Below are 19,341 nucleotides of genomic sequence, written 5' to 3'. Positions count from 1 at the left end.
GACAGATAATTACAGACTGATACTATGAATGTCTAGGGCAGAATGAATACATGGTAGCTTCAAATGCCAAATTAAAAAATCTCTGGAGACATTTGGAGGTGAAACATACATGCTGTTGTTTACACTTAGTGTGGAATATTTAAATTTTGAGACTTTAAATAATTTTTTTAACAGAATGCTCTTTCAAACTACCCTTCTGTCTTGAATATACCTGAGCATTGAGGGACCAAATGAATAATTCTTTACCGTAGTATAAATGTTTGGATGTTCCAAATGCCTTACAATCTAATAGTGAAGTAATTTTTAATTAAAATATAATTAAAATTATATGCTCAGATCGAAAATGTTCACTTTAATTTTGGCAATTTTATACAGCATTCAACAAACACTAAAATAAGATCCAGAACACTTCCATCCCCCTAGAAAGTTCCCTCATGCCCCTTTTAGTCAATTCCCCTAATATTCCCCTTTACAACCTCCAATTCCTCTCCAACACCATAGATGACTTTTGCTTGTATTTGGATGTCATATACATAAATGCATTTAGTATTTACACTTTTGCCCGTGAATTTTTCATTTGCATGAAGTTTTAAAAACATTTCTAAGTTATATCTCAAGAATTCATTTTTTTTTTAATATCTGAGTAGTTTTCAGTTGCATGGATATATTCTCACTTGGAATATCTTAGATGCTGATTACTATAAATAAGGCTGCTGTTACGAATTTATTCTTCTTGTACGAATTTATTTTGTGAATGTTTGTTTTCATTTTTCATGAACACTTAGATGTAAAATTGCTGGGTTATAAGGTAATATATGTTTACCTTTTAAGAACCAGAAGAGAGAGTTTCAAGTCCTCTGTATTCTCATGAAAATTTAGTGTGGCCTTTTTGATTTGAGCAATTTCACTAAGTATTTAGTGGTATCTCCTGGTTTGAATTTGCATGATTCATGAATCATGATTCATGATTGATGATTTTGAGAACCTATATTTGGCATTCAAATATCTTTTTTTTTTGGTGAAGTATCTTTTCAAGTCTTTTGTCTGTTAATGTATAAGATATGAGAATTTCTATATATTCTGGAGCTAAGTAATTTCCCAGATACATTGTAGTGCAAATATTTTTTTAATATGTTGCTTGCCTATTCATTTTCTTAATGATATCTTTTAAAGAATAAAACTTTTTAATTTTCTGAAGTCAAATGTACCAACTTTCAGTGTATTATTAATTCTTTTTGTGTTCTGCCCAAGAAATATTTGCCTACTCCAAGATTATGAAAATATTTTTCCATGTTCATTAAGTTTATGATCATCTCAGATTAATTTTTTTGTAAGGAGTATGATGGATTGAGATTTATGTTTTTCTTATGGATAGCCACTTTTTCATCAATATTCACTAAAAAGGACTTTTTTTTGTCTATTAAATTGACTTGAGTCCTTGCTGAAAATGACCACATATGTTTGCTTATATTTCTGGTTTCATTTTGCTTAGTACTACATTTTCTCAATTACTATAGCTTTATAGAAACTCTTGAAATCAGATATTGTAAATTCTCCAACTTTTTCCTCTTTTTCGGTATTGGTTTATTATTCTAAACCCTTTACAGTTCAGTATAATTTTAGGATAATCTATTTCTTTAAAAATAACAAGTTAGAATTTTGATAGAGATTGAATTAATTCTTTATATTAATTTGAAAATTTTAAAAATTTCAAGTATTCTAATCTATGGGCACGATATATTTTTGCATTTTCTTAAGCATTGTTCAGTTTTTCTCAGTTGTGTTTTACAGTTTTCAGTATGAAGATATTATACAACTTTCACTAGTTTTATTCCTAGGTATTTGTTATTTTATTGTAAAAGCTTTCTTTTTTTGCAAATTTCATTTCTGGTTATTCCTAATATAGAAAAATATAATTAAATATGTATGTATTTATGTATATACATATATATATATGTATAGTCCTTGTATCCTGTAGCCTTACCAAATTCACTTATTGCTTCCAGTAGTTTGTACATTCCTTTGGATTTCTTTTGGTGCAATGAGAAACTTAAATTTCTCTTCCACTCCTGTATCCCAATCCAATTCCTCAGTTCTAGCTCAAAAAACATCACAGACACCAGATTTTTTTTTTTTCCCCAGAAGTCACCCTTGCGTATATAAGTGCCAGTAGTATTACAGTATACACCATATACAGTTCTACATTTTGGTAGTCCCCCTGGGAGGATCAAATTTTTAGTAGTATCTGTAATTCATGTGAAAATATTTTAAATTAAAAAAAATACAAGTTTTCAGAAACTCATTTGTTTTCTCTATATTTATAATACCCTCCAAAAATAACATTGTTCCAAAGCTATATAATAATTTGAATTAATAGAAAACTTCATATTGTGAACATTTTATATTAATTACTATAGAGTATTATAATGTGGAATTATATATGTTCTGTTCTTCAATCAGTTTTTTTGGCCAGTGATTTTCAATCTTGGCTGTTCATTGGAATCAGACATATAGTTTTCATAAAAATACTGATGTCTAGGTTACACCCCAGAGAGTCTGACTTTATTGATGTGGGATATTGACTGGGAAAAGGGATTTTTAAGTATACTAGATGATTTTCATGTGTAGCCAATTTGAGAACTGCTGTTTTAACTTGATCATACATTTTCCTATTAAAAATATACTTACATTTATATTTGCGTTAATCTCCTCAAGGGAGACTTTAAATACAGAACAAGGCTATACAGATTGTATGGTTTGCATTTGTAATTTGTATAAACAATGTCATGGATCAAAAAGTTAAATAATTTGGAAACATAAAATTTGAATAACCTTGCATAAGGCAATTAACCTTTCAATGCTACTGTTTTTGCATGCCCCAAATGGAAATCTTTGCAATGAACTGTAACTTGTTTTTGTTAAGAAATAAATGCAGATCTCTTTCAAACACAAAATATGACACAAATATTTAACATAGGAGGAAAAAAAGTACAAATAGGATGCAGAAAAAAAAAACCCTCAAAAATACTTGTTTCAATACTTTGTATCCATGGGAAATTGCTTGGAACTAATGTTGTAATACTAGGTCCTATAGTCTATTTGTATGATCAGGTCTGATCTTCCTGACTTTCTTATATTCTAAAATTTTAAAACAATATTTAAAAATAATGCAAGCAACACAGAAAGAAGAATAAATAAAGCCATGTTAAATAAACATAGAATAGTGGTCTCAGAGAATTTTGTTTTAAATGCCAAAATATAATGACCATCTACAAAGTTCAGTACCAAATCCCAACCCCCATATTTTCAATGGTCATTATTTAAGTTTCCAATCATCCTAACACAATTATTGATTGAGTGAAATGTGCCAAATGCTATGTTAGAACATCTACAAATTTTAAGCCAATTTTTAAATCTAAATTTAGGTATAACATAGGCAAAAAGGATATATCACCAAACATAGCACTGTGTGACAGAAGTTGGGATCTGAGTAATCATTAGCAGGCAGGTAGGCTGCAACGAAGAAAGGGATGGAAGAAGGAAGGGACAGACAACCTCTTTATATATGGACGTATATAAAGATATCTATCTATCTGTAGACAAATTTGACAAGTTTGAAAAATTTGAATTCTGTCTCGAGAATTTCCACAGAAATGTTAAAATTTTTTGGAGTGAGATCTGAATATAAACTTCTCCATTGCCATTTAATACCTTTTGTAATATTGGAGAAATTACTTAAACTCTTTGAGAGTTATTTTCCCATTCACTTAAATGCATATAACAATACTTCTGAGGGATGTTATGAGAATTGAATATGATCATGTTTATGAAAATGCTTACCAAGAGGTGGGTTGGATCCTTAATAGATGTTCATTATTTAATTTTCTAATTATATCTAAATCACTTTTGCTTTCCTAATCTTATTTGAGTTTGAATTTTATAAGACACATTTTAAAGAGTACCAACTAGTAACAAATAGCTTATCTTCTCCTTTAATTAATTTATTTTACTAGTCTGAGTTGTTAAACTCACTGTAGATCTCCAATACAGGTGAGAATATGGAGTCGATCTAAGTATATGAAAGGAGAATGTGTCCTAAATTATATGTTGACATTTATAATTTTATTATCATTATATTATTGAATTTATCCCATCTTTATGTTTCAGGCCCTTGCTACTCAGTATATTTCATAGACCTAAGGAGAATGTCATCATTGGAGAGCTTCTTAGAAATCCAGATCTACTCAATCATTGTCTTCATTTTAGCAAAATTCCCAAGTAATTTATATATATGTACACTGAAGTTTAAGATGCAGTGCTTTAGACTATATACAGTTAGCTATTACTCTTACAGAAATTTAAGAATGAGTAATCTAACTTTAAATAAATTCTTATTGTATGCATTCTGATTCTGGCTCCATTATGGACACAGATTATGTTGTAAAGACTATTAAAGCAAGAGTAAAAACACACAAATATATATATTGACTATGCCATTTAATGATAGTAAAAATTCATCAAGCTTCTAAACTCTAAGTCTGTCTTTCATCATCTGTAAAGTGAAAGGCTAGTTAATACCAGTCCTTGCACCCAGTGGGATTATTAAGGAGTTCAAGTGAGATGGCACTTTATTATTTTTCGAGGTCTGTACACATTAGATTTTATTATACTCTCTGAGTTTAGATCAGTTGATAGGTAGGGAGAAAGGTAAGATGACAATCTCAGGTTCTGACTAATAACCATTTCTTTCTGCTGCCTTACAGAAGAAATAGAAGATGGCTTAGGGAGGGAGTGCTAAAGAGAATGTTAGTTCTTAATAGTTTTGATTTTTTTAATAGATTTATTTTGACTTTATGTGGGTGGGCCAATCAGTTGCTTTGTAATTAGCTAGTGATGAAAGCAAGACTGGAAAACAACATAAAACAAGACATTAGCATGAATTTTATTTAGCACTTGCCTTCAGCTTTTCTTAAAGATGCTTCTCAGTTAGTAACTGAATTAAGGTCTGAGGAAATGTCATATACCCTGGATTTGGCAATGGCAGTGAGGGTATTATGAGAGATGTCTTCATGGAAGTCAACAACACAAACTCTGGCTCTTTCTCTTACAGATAAAAAGACTTGTGGGCCTCACGAATTCCAGTGTAGAAACAACAACTGTATTCCAGATCACTGGCGGTGTGATAGCCAAAATGACTGCAGTGATAATTCAGATGAAGAAAACTGTAGTAAGTAACTCTTGCTTGAGAACACTGTGAGCTTGACAGCATATTCAATAAGCAGGATAGCAATTTTTAGTTCAGTTAAGGTATGAATTTGAACCTATCTATCCTGCAGCTCACATTTTTATACATATATTCACATTTGGGCAAGAATATCCAGACTAAATTGACCTGAATCTCAAATGGTAGAATTATTGAAATGCACATACTGGGAGTTATTTTCTTATAGTTATCAGAATTGGTATGAAAGTATCATGAGGTTTAATGCAACCCATTAGCATGCAATGAAGTGAGCCCTTGATGCAAGTTCATACAAAGGGCTGAATGATGTGGAGACAGAACAAAACATATCATTCTTTAGCGGATGGTATTCATTTCATTTCAGTCTCAAATCCTTTTACACTACAAATTTACCCATGAGCATCTTTCAGCGAAATATCATTTATTCTCTCTGGAGTGGTGAACACCATATGTATTCAGGATGCTTTTCTCTGAAAATAGAATAACACTATTATCATCATCTGCCTCCTGCATTTTTATGTAATAAATTTAAAAGACAATAATTGTCCAAAAATTTTACTTTCTAGAAAGTATGGCAGTATGTAAAATTGTGACAGCATCTTTATATTCTAGCATTAATTTCTGAATATATTTCCTACCAGCACTTTCTCACAGTGCTGTTTAAACAAAGAAAGCAATATGATCATGTTTTAAAATAAGATAATAATCAAATTCCATTTATTAAATATTTATATTCTGCTTACTTCCAGAAAGGATTCGATGATAACTATAGTGTCTACTCTTAAACATTGGACTAAGAGTATTCATTTCCTAAGACACAGGAGATGAAATAGATATTGTTATGTTAAAACATAGGAAAATTTTCTACTAAAGTGTATAATTAGTAGAGTCACAGCCTTAATAAACCACTTGGATATTCAGTTTGCAAATTATCAAATTTTTTGAAAGCAACTTTTGAAACTTAATCTGACTGGTGTTTGAGCATCAGGTACATTAAGTATGAAACCTCTGGATCATTAGGATTATGGAATACTCTGATTTGGGGACCTTTTATTACTCCTTCACATATAGATATCTCAACTGATCTTACTCTTTAAAAAGGTAAACAATATTGCAAATAGGGGTGTCTGGGTGGCTCAGTCCTTAAGCATCTGCCTTCAGCTCAGGTCATGATCCCAGGGTCCTGGGATGGAGCCCTACATCAGGCTCCCTGCTCAGTGGGAGGCCTGCTTCTCTCCCTCCCACTCCCCCTGTTTGTGTTCCTTCTCTTGCTGTCTCTCTCTCTCTCTCTCAAATAAATAAAATCTTAAAAAAATACATATATATATATATATATACACACACATACATATGTGTGTGTATATATATGTGTGTGTGTATATATATACATATGTATATATATGTATATCTTAAAGAGTCATTAGAGTGTTCCAGATTCTTTTGTAAAGCAGGTTTTCAAATTCTATCCAGTGATTAAAATAAAAACCTAATGAGGTAAGAGTGGCAGGAATAGAAGGTCAAATACAAAAATGAGCCAATTATATACACACTTTCTGTTTAATTCACTTCTGTTTCGGTGCTTAAATATAAAAAAAACTATTTAGCTTAATTTTAGATACATTGAGTGTTACTTGTCAATAAGACACCTGAGAAGAAGTGCCTTAAGATTGAAGGATGTTGAGAACAGGAGAGGGGAAGTGAGAAGTTCACGTTGGAAACTTACATCTTTGAAAATACTTTGTTCAAGGGGTGGTTGAAATTGTGTGAGAAGTTAGGTTACTGCTAAACTGGAGAAGAAGGGGAAGAAGAATGAAGGGTTTCTTTCATTGGGGAAGGGTTTCCTAGGTGGTTGAGAATGGTTTTGCTGGCAACTCCTAAAAGTCATTTTTTTAGGCAAGAACACAAGAAGGAACACGCCTCTCACTCATCACTGGGAAAAGTTAGTGATAAATCACTGTAGCCACGGAACTCTTAAGAAAAAGCAAGAGAGTGGCTACAATACCAAGCATTGCAGTATAAAACACCCAATTATGTGTGAATCAATTTTAGTTCCCATTCATTCTGATCATGTGGCGTAAGATAGCAACACTGATGAATTTGCAGGGGACTAATGACAGTGAACAAGAAGGAAGCATGTTATAGTTGTGACATGGTAGGGTAGAGGGCATACACAGGACCAGTGTCAGAGAACTGGTAACATGGTAAACGCATAAGAATGTATAAGAGGAAGGACTGAGGGATCTAGATAACTGGGTGGTATTTGAACATAGCGTATGAATAGACCCAAAGAAATGAGAATGTTCAAACATCGAAAATATTAGCAGTTCTACATGGACAGAAGCTCGGTCAATGAAGAAAGAGAAAATAATACATAATAGCTATATAGAACACCTAGAAATTGGTCATATGGAAGTCAGCTTTAGAAAAGATACTGCTCCTATATAAAATGCTATCAAGATATTTGCAATTTCTCATTATCTATTGAAACTATTAGAACTTCTTGTATATAATTATAATAAAATTATTATATATACATATAAATTACTATTTACATATTGTGATCACAACTCTCTATATAACACATCACATATATAAATTTGATTTTAATATGTATATATGATAACAGTATAGCAAAAAAGATAACAGTATACTGTTACACATTTTCTAAATATCATTAGTCAATTGTGTGCATTTTGGTTCACATTTGGTGGTTATTGTTGGAAAATATTAAGTAGAGAAGTATAGCAGAGATAATAAATTAGCCTTAGAGTTAAAAACAACAACAGCATCTTTTTTTTTTTTTTTTGAGAGAGAGAGAGAGAGTGCGCACGTAGGCAGAACAGCAGGCAGAGGGAGAGGAAGAAGCAGGATCCCTGCTGAGCAGAGAGCCCGATGCAGGGCTCGATCCCACCTGGGATCAGGATCTGAGGCTAAGGCAGCTGCTTAACCCAATGAGCCACCCAGGCGCCCCAACAGCATCTTTTTTTTTAAATTTGACCATGTTCTGTCAACCAGCCACTCCCCGGCATTCCATTATACCACTCATTTCTTTTTTGCATGTATCTTAGTTCCTATTTAAATATCTGGAAATAGTGTATGGAGCAGGGCTATTTATCAGGGTCCAGAATAGGGCCTGACACATTTATAATATTAGCAATGTATTGTTAAAATCACTTTTGGACTTACTTGTTTATGAATTTCATATAATGAGTTTATTCTTTAAATTGTGTTGGAAATACTCCAGGCATAGATATGGGAAGAATCTGAATCATAGTGGAGCTATTAACTTCAATGATGTTTTAAATCCATTATGCTTTCTACTTTTTTATATTTATATGGGATAATTAGTCCATTGTCATTTTTTCATCATCTGCTGATGATTTCCCTTGTTAAGTGTTCAGCAGGGACACTGTGCTCCAACAATGATTTAGGCTCTTAAAAACAAGACAATTTTTTTTATTATTGAAGTTATTTTGTCATCTGTATCAAAGGTTTGGAAATATCTGACGAATCTATCATCTATACTATCTTTATCAGCAACAAATACAATATATATGGCATGTATGCCATCTAAGTAAATGACGTGCAAGATAAATTATTTTACATCTTTGCATTATTAAGAAGTAACTAACAATCCAATAGAATTAAAAGCACCAAATAACTTGATCAACCAGATTAAAGTTTTTGTAGAGAGACAAGCTGTGTCTGCCTTATTTGAATTTCTAGTACTTTCACGCTGAATTTATATCAGAAGATTATTTGTATAACATGTCAGTTATACTAATTGTATTCTAAAAATTCTCCTCAGATGCTTACACCCACATTCATATAACTTTTGAACTTATCACCAAGGGTTTATGATAATATACTCAGCAGAGAAATTGAAGTCTGGAAGCCTTTCTGCTCTGCCACTAACTCTGTGGCTTTGAAAGTCACTTTTATTTTCTAAACTTAGTTTCTTCAATTTTGTGCAAGATGGCTTCCAAAGCTCTTTTCAGTTCTGAGCCTGTATGTTTTTGCCTCCTTTAGTATTGAGGGAAGTGACTTTTCCATACAATGTCCCATTTTTTTATTCTTACTATAGAATCCAGATCGACCTTCCAAAAGATGTCCTGAAAAGGCTTCTTTTTGTTAATTTGGCATGTTTAGATAAGATTTATGGAAACCTGGTCAATTATTCATGTGTGAGGTTCCCTATCTACTTTAGATCTGGGGACATAGGTAGTATCAGAGAAAGTTAATGTGAGAAACACATTTTGGTAATACTGGGGAAATTTTCACACTCAAGTTTTCTTTCCAAATGGGTTATCTTCCAGATAAAATCATTTTGTTAATTTTGTTTTTAACAAGAAAAATGCTAACTATCATTCCAAGATCTAAAATTGTTCTTATACTTTATCCAAAAAAGATCAAAGGTAAGAAACAATAAGAGAATATAATCCCGCAGGACCTTCTTTCATAAGTAAATTACCTTTTCCTCAAGAAAGAGTTTCTTTTTGAGACACCCAGTGGCAAAAGATTCTGAGGCATATAGATGAGAGTTAAAAACAGACTAGCTATAGCTATCCCATTCCTTGATGACACTTATGCATAAATAATTCATGATTATTATTCAGAAGTGGTTTTGCTGGCATTCTTAAAAGCATGCTAGAAACTTACAGAATTTCATATGCACTGAAAAAACTTTTTCCAACAAATCACTCAGTTCCTCTGTGCCCATATCAGAATAGAGTAATTAATGATGTTAACAAAGTCTCTATAGAACAACCGTTCTGTGGAATTATTGGTCAAATGCTTCGAAATACTTTATAACATAACTTGTTATCATCTTAGATCAACAACCTTCAACCCTTCCTATAGCAAAGTGTGTCAAAGTTTGTGAAGTCATTGTTGTTTGGCATATGATGAACACACCTGTGTTTAAGATAAAGTCAAGTTAAAATATTAAAGGAAAAAAAATCCCATCCAGATACCTCCAACTCCATGAAATTTGATATTTCTACTGCTGTTACTTGTAAACATTTAAATACAATGTATTTAAAAAATACTCTCTAATTCTTTAATGAAAATCATTTTGATTGTTATTGACCACTATTAAATAGATTAAGCACTTCTTTATTAATTAATTTATTAATTTCACTATAATTTGTTTTCCCTAAGAAGAAAACTGCATGTCTGCGAACAGGAGGGTGAAATGGCTTCAGCATGGAGGAATGATAAGATAAATTTTTTATTTTTTTAATTTTTATTTTTAAATGAACCTTCAGCAAGTAACTTGATCTCAGGGCTTTATTGTTAATCTCTGTAATATGTGAACACCTTATTTCCTCAGTAGTATGGGGGGCAATGATATGGCCTAGTAGTAAATAGTTCAGGCCCTAATATCAGATTGCGTATGTTCAAGTTCAATACTAGCTCTTCTGCCTGCAGGGTGATTGGGAGGAAGTTCTTTATCCTCTCTGTGCCTCAGTTTACTCATTGACGAAAGGGTCCTATAATAGTACCTACCTCATACAGTTGTTAGGATTAATTGCTGAGTTAATTCCTGTGCTTAGCATTAACTTCACCTACTGCTTAACAACAAATAAGCAATCACTAGTTGGTAGGAATTATTATTGTTAAGTAGTGGTATTAAACCGTTGTTTTTTAAGATTAAAATGTGGTGTATGTACATATAATGCAAAGACAAAAGGAGAAACTGTAATTGTCATGCTCACTAAACAAAGGAATGTTGAGAAATGAGGGGGATCCTCCTGTTAAGTGGCTTTTTCTCATCCCACTGAATAGCATTTTGTCTTATTCATAGACTGAAATTCACACTGTAGACGAAGGTAAGTCCCAAAGCAGAACAAAATGCTGATACATATTACACTTTCCATATTGCACTGGTCTCATGAGGGATTTTTCTACGGAAATATAAGAGCCTTCATGATACCAAACATTGATGCCATTACCTGACAGCTAGAAACTAAGTGATTGTGTAGAGCAATATTCAAATGCGGGCTGAAAGAACTAAAATCTTTATGCAGAAAATTGGGCTTCATGTGGATACTCCTTAAATTAAATGTCTGTTATTCCTACTTCACTTGAGTAAGAGTATCATTGTGTGTGAGGCAGCTGTAAATACATTTAGAGTAGAGAAAACAAAAAGGGGTCTTCCCTCATGCCAGATATCAGTTCTGTTTAGAGAATAAGAACTAAACAAGAGATGATCTCTAGCGGTCATATCAATTACCCACAGGGAAAAATTCCTAAAATCCTATTTCATTGTTCAGAGGAAACATACTCCATATCAGAGGTAAGCCAAGTAGCAAGTCATACTCTTTGGCTTATATCCTGTGTGGAAGATGGTGAATCATAGTTAAATCAATAACTGGCAAATTATCTAAAATGACAGGTAAATGATACAGAACATCAGCAAAACATTGCATAAACAAAGAGGCAGTTTTTAAAAAGAGCCTCCTTCTGTCCCTTCCACTCTTACCGGCCCAGTCATGTCCAATAATATCCCCATGTGCCCTTCTTTTTTTAATGAACTCGAGATTTTCTGGAGACAAAATTGACGAATTAGGAAGTCATTAGAATGCAAAATAGAAGTCAAGAGCCAAAGGCTGGACTTACAACTCAATTAGTAAATAGCCCCATGAGTACAGTTACAAAACATCTTACTTACTTAAACTAAATACATAAAATAACAGAATTCCAACAGCTGAAAAAGATTTTTTATTATGTAATATGTAGATTTCTGTGTCTTTTATTTTACTTTGATGTTATCAAAGTAGGCTATCAGTTGTCTTTTATACTTTTTTTTTCTGAAATATCACTTTCTATTCATGACTTTAAAATAAATGTGAAAAATCATTATATACGTCCCAAAGATGCTTCATGAAACACTTTTTTCTAAAGAATTTATTGGTTCTGCTTGTCTAACTTCTTTTTTCATAAAGCCAGCTCATACTATATGGCATATAAATTTAGAATGCAGTTGCATATAATAGAATAAAGCTGTGCTATTTTTTTGTGTCCCCAGAGCCACAGACCTGCACACTGAAAGATTTTCTCTGTGCCAATGGGGACTGCGTTTCTTCAAGGTTCTGGTGTGATGGAGATTTTGACTGTGCAGATGGCTCTGACGAGGTAAGCCACTTTGCCAAGCCAAACAAAAAAGAAAGTTCTTTAGACTCACATTTATAATTATTATTATTCAATCCAGTGAGGTGTGACATGGACAGTTCTGAAATGCACTTTACTCCTGACACAGTGTGATAAGTAGTATTATATCTAAGTGCTGTGTGGCACACACCAGCACAGGGAATAGCTCTTGTGCTACTATTGACAGTTAATTTTATAATCTGTTTTACCTCAAGTGGTGAATGGCTGGGTTGGGAATAAGATGTTTGGAAACCTTATTCCCTATAGCTGGTGCCTTTGCCATCTGTGAATTTGTTCATAAATTTGCTGCAATATTTATAGTCAGAACTAATATTTTTATGCATTTTAAACAGTTTCTTCTCCCCAGTCTCTTTCCTCAGTAGATACACTCTTATAGACTTCGGTGCGGGTCATCAATTTTCATGAAACCACAGGTTCAGCTTTGCTTAGATGATGAATCACAACCTATTTATAATAAGGTCTATGTGAAAAACTCTGGAATATTTCTGGATGATTCTGGAAACTTAGACTGTGTTAACACTTATAATGTTTCACACAATTTACTATTTATGCCTCTATGTATTTGTGTCTCAGCTGTTAATTACTCTATAAATATTTTTTAAAAAGTATATGATACACAGTTAATATCTTTTTATCAATCAAATCTAAAGTGAATTGTAATCCTTCACTTTCAAATAGAGAAAAGTCCAGTAATAATCACTATTCATGATTTTCTCTGTTAATGATTTTCCATATTAATATCAGGAACACAGCACTGGTGAAATCAGTCCTACTCAGAGATAAATGAAAAATGAAGTGTCTGGTCCTCAGTGGCCACCATGGTTTGTTCTAGGGTACAATGAATTTTGAGAGCTCTGCTGTTCTGGAAGGTCTCACATATGAACCTTCCCCTCATGAAGGTCATCCCATTGACTCTAGGTTTGCCTAAAGAGAATCTTCTCTGCTATTCTAGAGGTTTCTGTGTTTCAGGTCAAACTTCCTTACTCATCCACTGATTTTCTGCATCTTTGGATGACATTGTATTTATAGAACCCATGCAGACTGGTTCTTTCCCAGTCTTCAGGTATCCTTATTAAGATTGGACACTTCTCCATTTTCACACTGTGTTGGAAAAGTCCCCAGTCACATTCAGAAGCCTAGATTTTGGAAACAAATGTTTTTAACTTCTCACCTAAAAGCCAGAAAACCTAAATCTTGGGGGTTGCAAAGGTGTCTCAGGAGAAATTGAAAAATACCACTTATATTCATGGGGCTGTTCACAAACAAGTCAAAACAAAATAAAATAAATTCATAGGAGAGCTAAACTCTTACATTGCCCAGCTACATGTTTACTTAGTATCCATTTATTCAAAAATTATCTTAAATGTTACCCAATGAAACACTTTTCACATAAACTCATACATACCATGGAAGTTTGTTTAACCTACCCTGTGTAATCCCTGAAACCTCAAGAGGTAAGGATATACTGCTTAAGGCTTATGATTTCATCTTCCATGTTATTCACTAGATATCCAAGGTATGTAAACAGACTCAAACACATCTTTTTCAAAATCTTAATTCAAATGAAAGTAGATTAGATATTTTTATTAGCACTATTTATCTCATGCCCTAAATTAATGGAAGTTATGCAGTTCCTTGATGGCTGACTAGAACTCCATTACTCAGACATTTTCATGATAATGCCCCTAGGGAATCTAAATTACGTTCTTTTTTTTATTTAATTTTTTTTATTTTTTTAATTTAACTTTATTTTTTCAGTGTTCCAAGATTCATTGTTTATGCACTGAACCCAGTCTTAAAGGTGATCTTCCTCTACGTTTACAGCCATTTAGTATAGTCTGTAAGTAATGAAGTGTCTAACACTACAGGCAGTTGATTTCTCTTTTCTTTTTAAGGTTTGGAATGCCAGGTTACATTGACAAACAAAGAAGCAAACAAAACAGTGAACTGAACAGGGGTTCTGGGTGGTTCAGTGGGTTAAGCCTCTCCTTCGGCTCAGGTCCTGATCCCAGGGTCCTGGGATTGAGCCCAGTGTCGAGCTCCCTGCTCAGCAGGGAGTCTGCTTCCCTCTCTCTCTCTCTGTGCCTCTCTGCCTACTTTTGATCTCTGTCTGTCAAATAGATAAATAAAATCTTAAAAAAAAAAAAAAGTGAACTGAACAAATGGCTAGAAAGCCAAGTTACACACAGGATACTCTCATCTTAGAAACAAAAGATAAAATTATGAGGTTTTATAAGGATGTTAACTGATAATGTAATTAGCTTGTTCATATCCAGCTAAACAATAATAATAACTGGGATCAACGTCATTGTGTATCACACTAATAGCAGAAAAGAATTATTTAAAGTGGCTTTAAAATACAGTATTTAGCCTCTGCATTAAGTATATTGCATTGTGTGGACAAAAAAATGCAAATGAATCTTAAACTGTGTTCATATATTTGGTAATAATATTGGTTTAGGTAATTTGAAGCTTGCATATATTGAAAATAAGAGATCAAATGCTTAGTTGTTTTCATATTATTCGCACTCACAATTTTTAAGTAAAAGAAAGGAGATACCAATGTAGGAACAAAAAAGTAAATAAAATTCTGTAATATTAAATTCACAAGTATCAGTAAGAGATTTTGATTTATCTTACTCTTAGTAATTCCTAGCTAAACTGATGACATCTCAGCATTATAGACTGACCCTAACATTCACATAGTGGCCTCTAAATACCATTTTCCAATTAAAGGAGACAAAACTCCTTTGAGAAATGTTCAGTTCTAGATCTGAAAAAGGAAATTGACAAAATGAGCCACTAACATCTTGTTAAGCCAGAACAAGACTATTACTATAACATCCAGAATACATAGGAGCTAATTGAAGGGATTTTCTGCTAATCAAAGGGACAACTTGAATACCAGGGTTAAAAAAAGTGACTGTAATGGATAGAAATACAATACATGTATAAAAATACATGTGTTTATATATTACTTTTAAAAAACAAAAATTTCATTATTCACTTTAGATGTTACAAAAGTATCTTTTTTACGATTCAATCAGGCAAATTCAGAACCGGAGGCATTCAACGGAACAAATAACCTAGTGTCTTCAAGTAGTAAATGGCATTCAAACAAATAAACAAACGAACAAACCAAAAACCTAGGAGAATGGGAAATAGTCATTCATTTAAACAAACTCAGGCCAAATTCAAAGTGTAAGCTTCTTTTAGATCTTTATTCTACCAAATAGTATCTTAATATAGTTTAAAACATGAGAATATTTTGGATATTGATTGAGAATGACTTTATACTAAGGAATTTTTGCAAATTTTCTGATACTATTAATGTTCTACTACTATCGTTATTGTGTTAAGTAATCCAGACTATAAATAAATGTGGTGGAGGAGGATATATGAAACATGAATAGTGAAGTGTCGATCATTGTTAAACAAGCAGAATGGGCCCATGAGGTTCATTATACTATTTCTTTCTGTATGCTTTTAAGAATCTAAAATGATAAATAAATAACCTGAAAATATAGACACACACACTCATCAAAAATACTGTAATTTATTTCAGATTGAAATCTTCTGATAGAAGAAGTATCTAGATGTGCAATCTTCTATATTGTTGACAATACAGATATACCAGTGCCATTTGTTATAGAACTATTTTACTTAAATTCCTTTAGTGCTGAGATAATCATTAATTCTACAAATACTTCCTAAGCAGTTATTTAAATCATGGCACATTATTAGATATTTGGTTCACAAACACACATGATCCCTATCCATACAGACATGATCCTTTTTCTACTGGAACTGAATTACATGTAATTTTAATTTATATTCCTTGTTTTCTACAGTTGTGGTGGGTATTATGGAGGGCACATATTGCACGGAGCACTGGGTGTGGTGCATAAACAATGAATTCTGAAACACTGAAAAGAAATAAAAAAAAAAAAAAAAAAAAAGAAAGGTACCCAAAAATATATCTACTACTGTCTTGTTTGAATTCCAAATAAAATCTGTATGCAGCTAGTAGAAGTGACAATTGTGACAGTTCATTTCACAGTTCTTTAACAACAAATGTTGGAAGAGCGGTAAGGATTATAAACAGCAACTAATCTGTGAAGGGACAGGTAGTGAGGAAAAGGCATGGGAAGGAGAAAGGAAGGACACATGGGGAAGTTCTGCCAACACAAAACAGATTTGCCTTTGGGTTCTTTGCCTCACATTCATCCTGTCATTCCATTCGCAATGAACTGAATGTACTTGCTTAGAAATAATTTTTTAACACTTACTTTCCCCCCACAATCTTAATTGTCACCTATAATTATCTTAAAATTAAATTATCCCATGACTGTCTATTGGAAAATGATCTCCTCAGAGCAACTGATATAATAGAACTATGGGATCTATGTTCTTTTCTCATTTTTCGGTTTTATTATGACTCGCAAAGACAAATGAAAATAGAAAATTGTTATTCTTTTGCTATATATAACCATAGACTTAAATGACCATCTGAGCTTCTTGTATGTGGTAGTCATGGTTTCTACACTTCTAGGTATCTGTTCATAAGGTTTCTAGCTGTCTTTGGGGTTTGTATATATTTGTCGAAAAGCTTATGTTATATGCTTTTAATCTCAGGAACAAACTGAGGGCTTCTGTGGGGGGAGGGCAGGGAGGGATATGTGTCTGGAGTATGGACATTGGGGAGGGTATGTGCTATGGTGAGTGGTGTGAGTTGTGTAAGACTGATCATTCATAGACCTGTACCCCTGAAACAAATTACACATTATATGTTAATTTTAAAAGAAAACAAACAAACCAACCTTGACTTAGAAACTCCAACAGCAGCCCTCTTGGGTCCCTTCCCTCTTTGGGAGCTTTGTACTATCACCCAATAAACTTTGCTTCGCTGCCCCTCAAAAAAATAAAAATAAAAATAAAAATAAAAAATAAAAGCTTATGTTAACTGCACTGTGTGATTTTGACAGAGAAATTGTGAGACAAGTTGTTCCAAAGATCAGTTCCAGTGTTCCAACGGTCAGTGTATATCAGCAAAATGGAAATGTGATGGCCATGAAGACTGTAAATATGGAGAAGATGAGAAACACTGTGAGCCAGGTAAAATGACTGAGGTGATAGTTAGTTAAGCTGATATTTTAAGTAGGTATAATTTCAATTTAGGCAATCATGTACAGAAAACAGTGGCAAATGTACACACACACACACACACATTTACTATTTCAGAAATAAAATTTTAGAAATATTTGTAGATAAAAAAAAGAAATATTTGTAGATGGATTCATTGGTGTGTCCTTGCTATGTTTTGAAAGTGTTTTGGCAGGTAAGATCATTACTATGTTGGGGATCCAAGCATTAAACTCCTAAAAGTTTGATTTTCCGGTTTCTCTCTCTTTCCACAACATTTGGAATTATTTTTCCAAGATGGCAAAACGAAATATGTTGAAACTGTAAGTGCAATAAAAATCAAGTTTTCAGTTATGGAAATGAAGGTTATGAAACAGAATTTAGTAGTTTCAACATGATACCAACTGAGAAAATGTGTAAGTGTATTATTTCTATTTCCATCTTGGTCCAAAATCAAAATAAAATTAGGAAGCAAGACCAGAGTACAGGAAAAGAATACCCAATTTATGATACATTCTTATTCTTTAAGTATGGGATTTATAAATATGCTCATTAAAACTTAATTTTTTATACCTTAGGTATTTTAATGACATTATCTTACAGAAAAAAGAATTCCCGGAAGAAAATTATGTTATAATCTGTGTATAATCACAAAAGCATTACTTTGAGAACCCAGGTGACAGTAGCAGATACAGGACACACACATTGTTATATGTCTGTACAATGCACATGGTTCATATTGGTAACTGATTGCATCTTTTTTCTTACTGAATTTAGTTCTCAGACTCCATATGAATACAGACCCCTAGGCAAACACTGTCAATTAAAAGGAATTAAAACTCTAGGAAAAAGCTTATTAGAATCCTGGAAATAATAAAGATCAGAGCAGAAATCAATGAAATAGAAACTAAAAAAACAATAGAACAAATCAACAAAACTAGGAGCTGGTTCTTTGAAAGAATTAATAAGATTGATAAGCCCCTGGCCAGACTTATCAAAAAGAAAAGAGAAAGGATGCAAATAAATAAAATCATGAATGAAAGAGGAGAGATCACAACCAACACCAAAGAAATACAAACAATTATAAGAACATACTACGAGCAACTCTATGGCAACAAATTTGACAACCTGGAAGAAATGGATACATTTCTAGAGATGTATAAACTACCACAACTGAACCAGGAAGAAATAGATAACCTGAACAGACCCATAACCAGTAAGGAGATTGAAACAGTCATCAAAAATCTCCAAACAAACAAAAGTCCAGGACCAGACGGCTTCCCAGGGGAATTCTACCAAACATTTAAAGAAGAATTAATTCCTATTCTCCTGAAACTGTTCCAAAAAATAGAAATGGAAGGAAAACTTCCAAACTCATTCTATGAGGCCAGCATCACCTTGATCCCAAAACCAGACAAGGATCCCACCAAAAAAGAGAATTACAGACCAATATCCTTGATGAACACAGATGCGAAAATTCTCACCAAAATACTGGCCAATAGGATCCAACAGTACATTAAAAGGATTATTCACCATGACCAAGTGGGATTTATTCCAGGGCTGCAAGGTTGGTTCAACATCCGCAAATCCATCAATGTGATACAATACATTAATAAAAGAAAGAGTAAGAACCATATGATACTCTCAATAGATGCTGAAAAAGCGTTTGACAAAGTGCAGCATCCCTTCCTGATTAAAACTCTTCAAAGTGTAGGGATAGAAGGCACATACCTCAATATTATCAAAGCCATCTATGAAAAACCCACCGCAAATATCATTCTCAA

The 19,341-nt window shown here is 32.9% G+C and overlaps 1 protein-coding gene across 1 annotated transcript in view; it reads left to right on the top strand.

The window, feature by feature from the left end:
* Positions 1-19,341, top strand: part of LRP1B (LDL receptor related protein 1B) — a gene marked incomplete at both ends in the record, with an annotated part of 1,929,835 nt that overhangs the window by 1,772,959 nt on the left and 137,535 nt on the right. Inside the window, 3 exons of the mRNA XM_080798957.1 lie at positions 5,111-5,227; positions 12,273-12,379; positions 17,401-17,530. Coding sequence (XP_080655083.1) covers positions 5,111-5,227; positions 12,273-12,379; positions 17,401-17,530 — 354 coding nt within the window. The remainder of the gene's footprint in view (positions 1-5,110; positions 5,228-12,272; positions 12,380-17,400; positions 17,531-19,341) is intronic.

The sequence above is a fragment of the Martes martes genome, assembly GCF_963455335.1.
Source record: "Martes martes genome assembly, chromosome: 3".
In the NCBI taxonomy this organism is placed as follows: Eukaryota; Metazoa; Chordata; class Mammalia; order Carnivora; family Mustelidae; genus Martes; species Martes martes.
The sequence above is the reverse complement of the archived record's forward strand: the minus strand, read 5'-3'. Positions and strand labels throughout refer to the sequence as shown.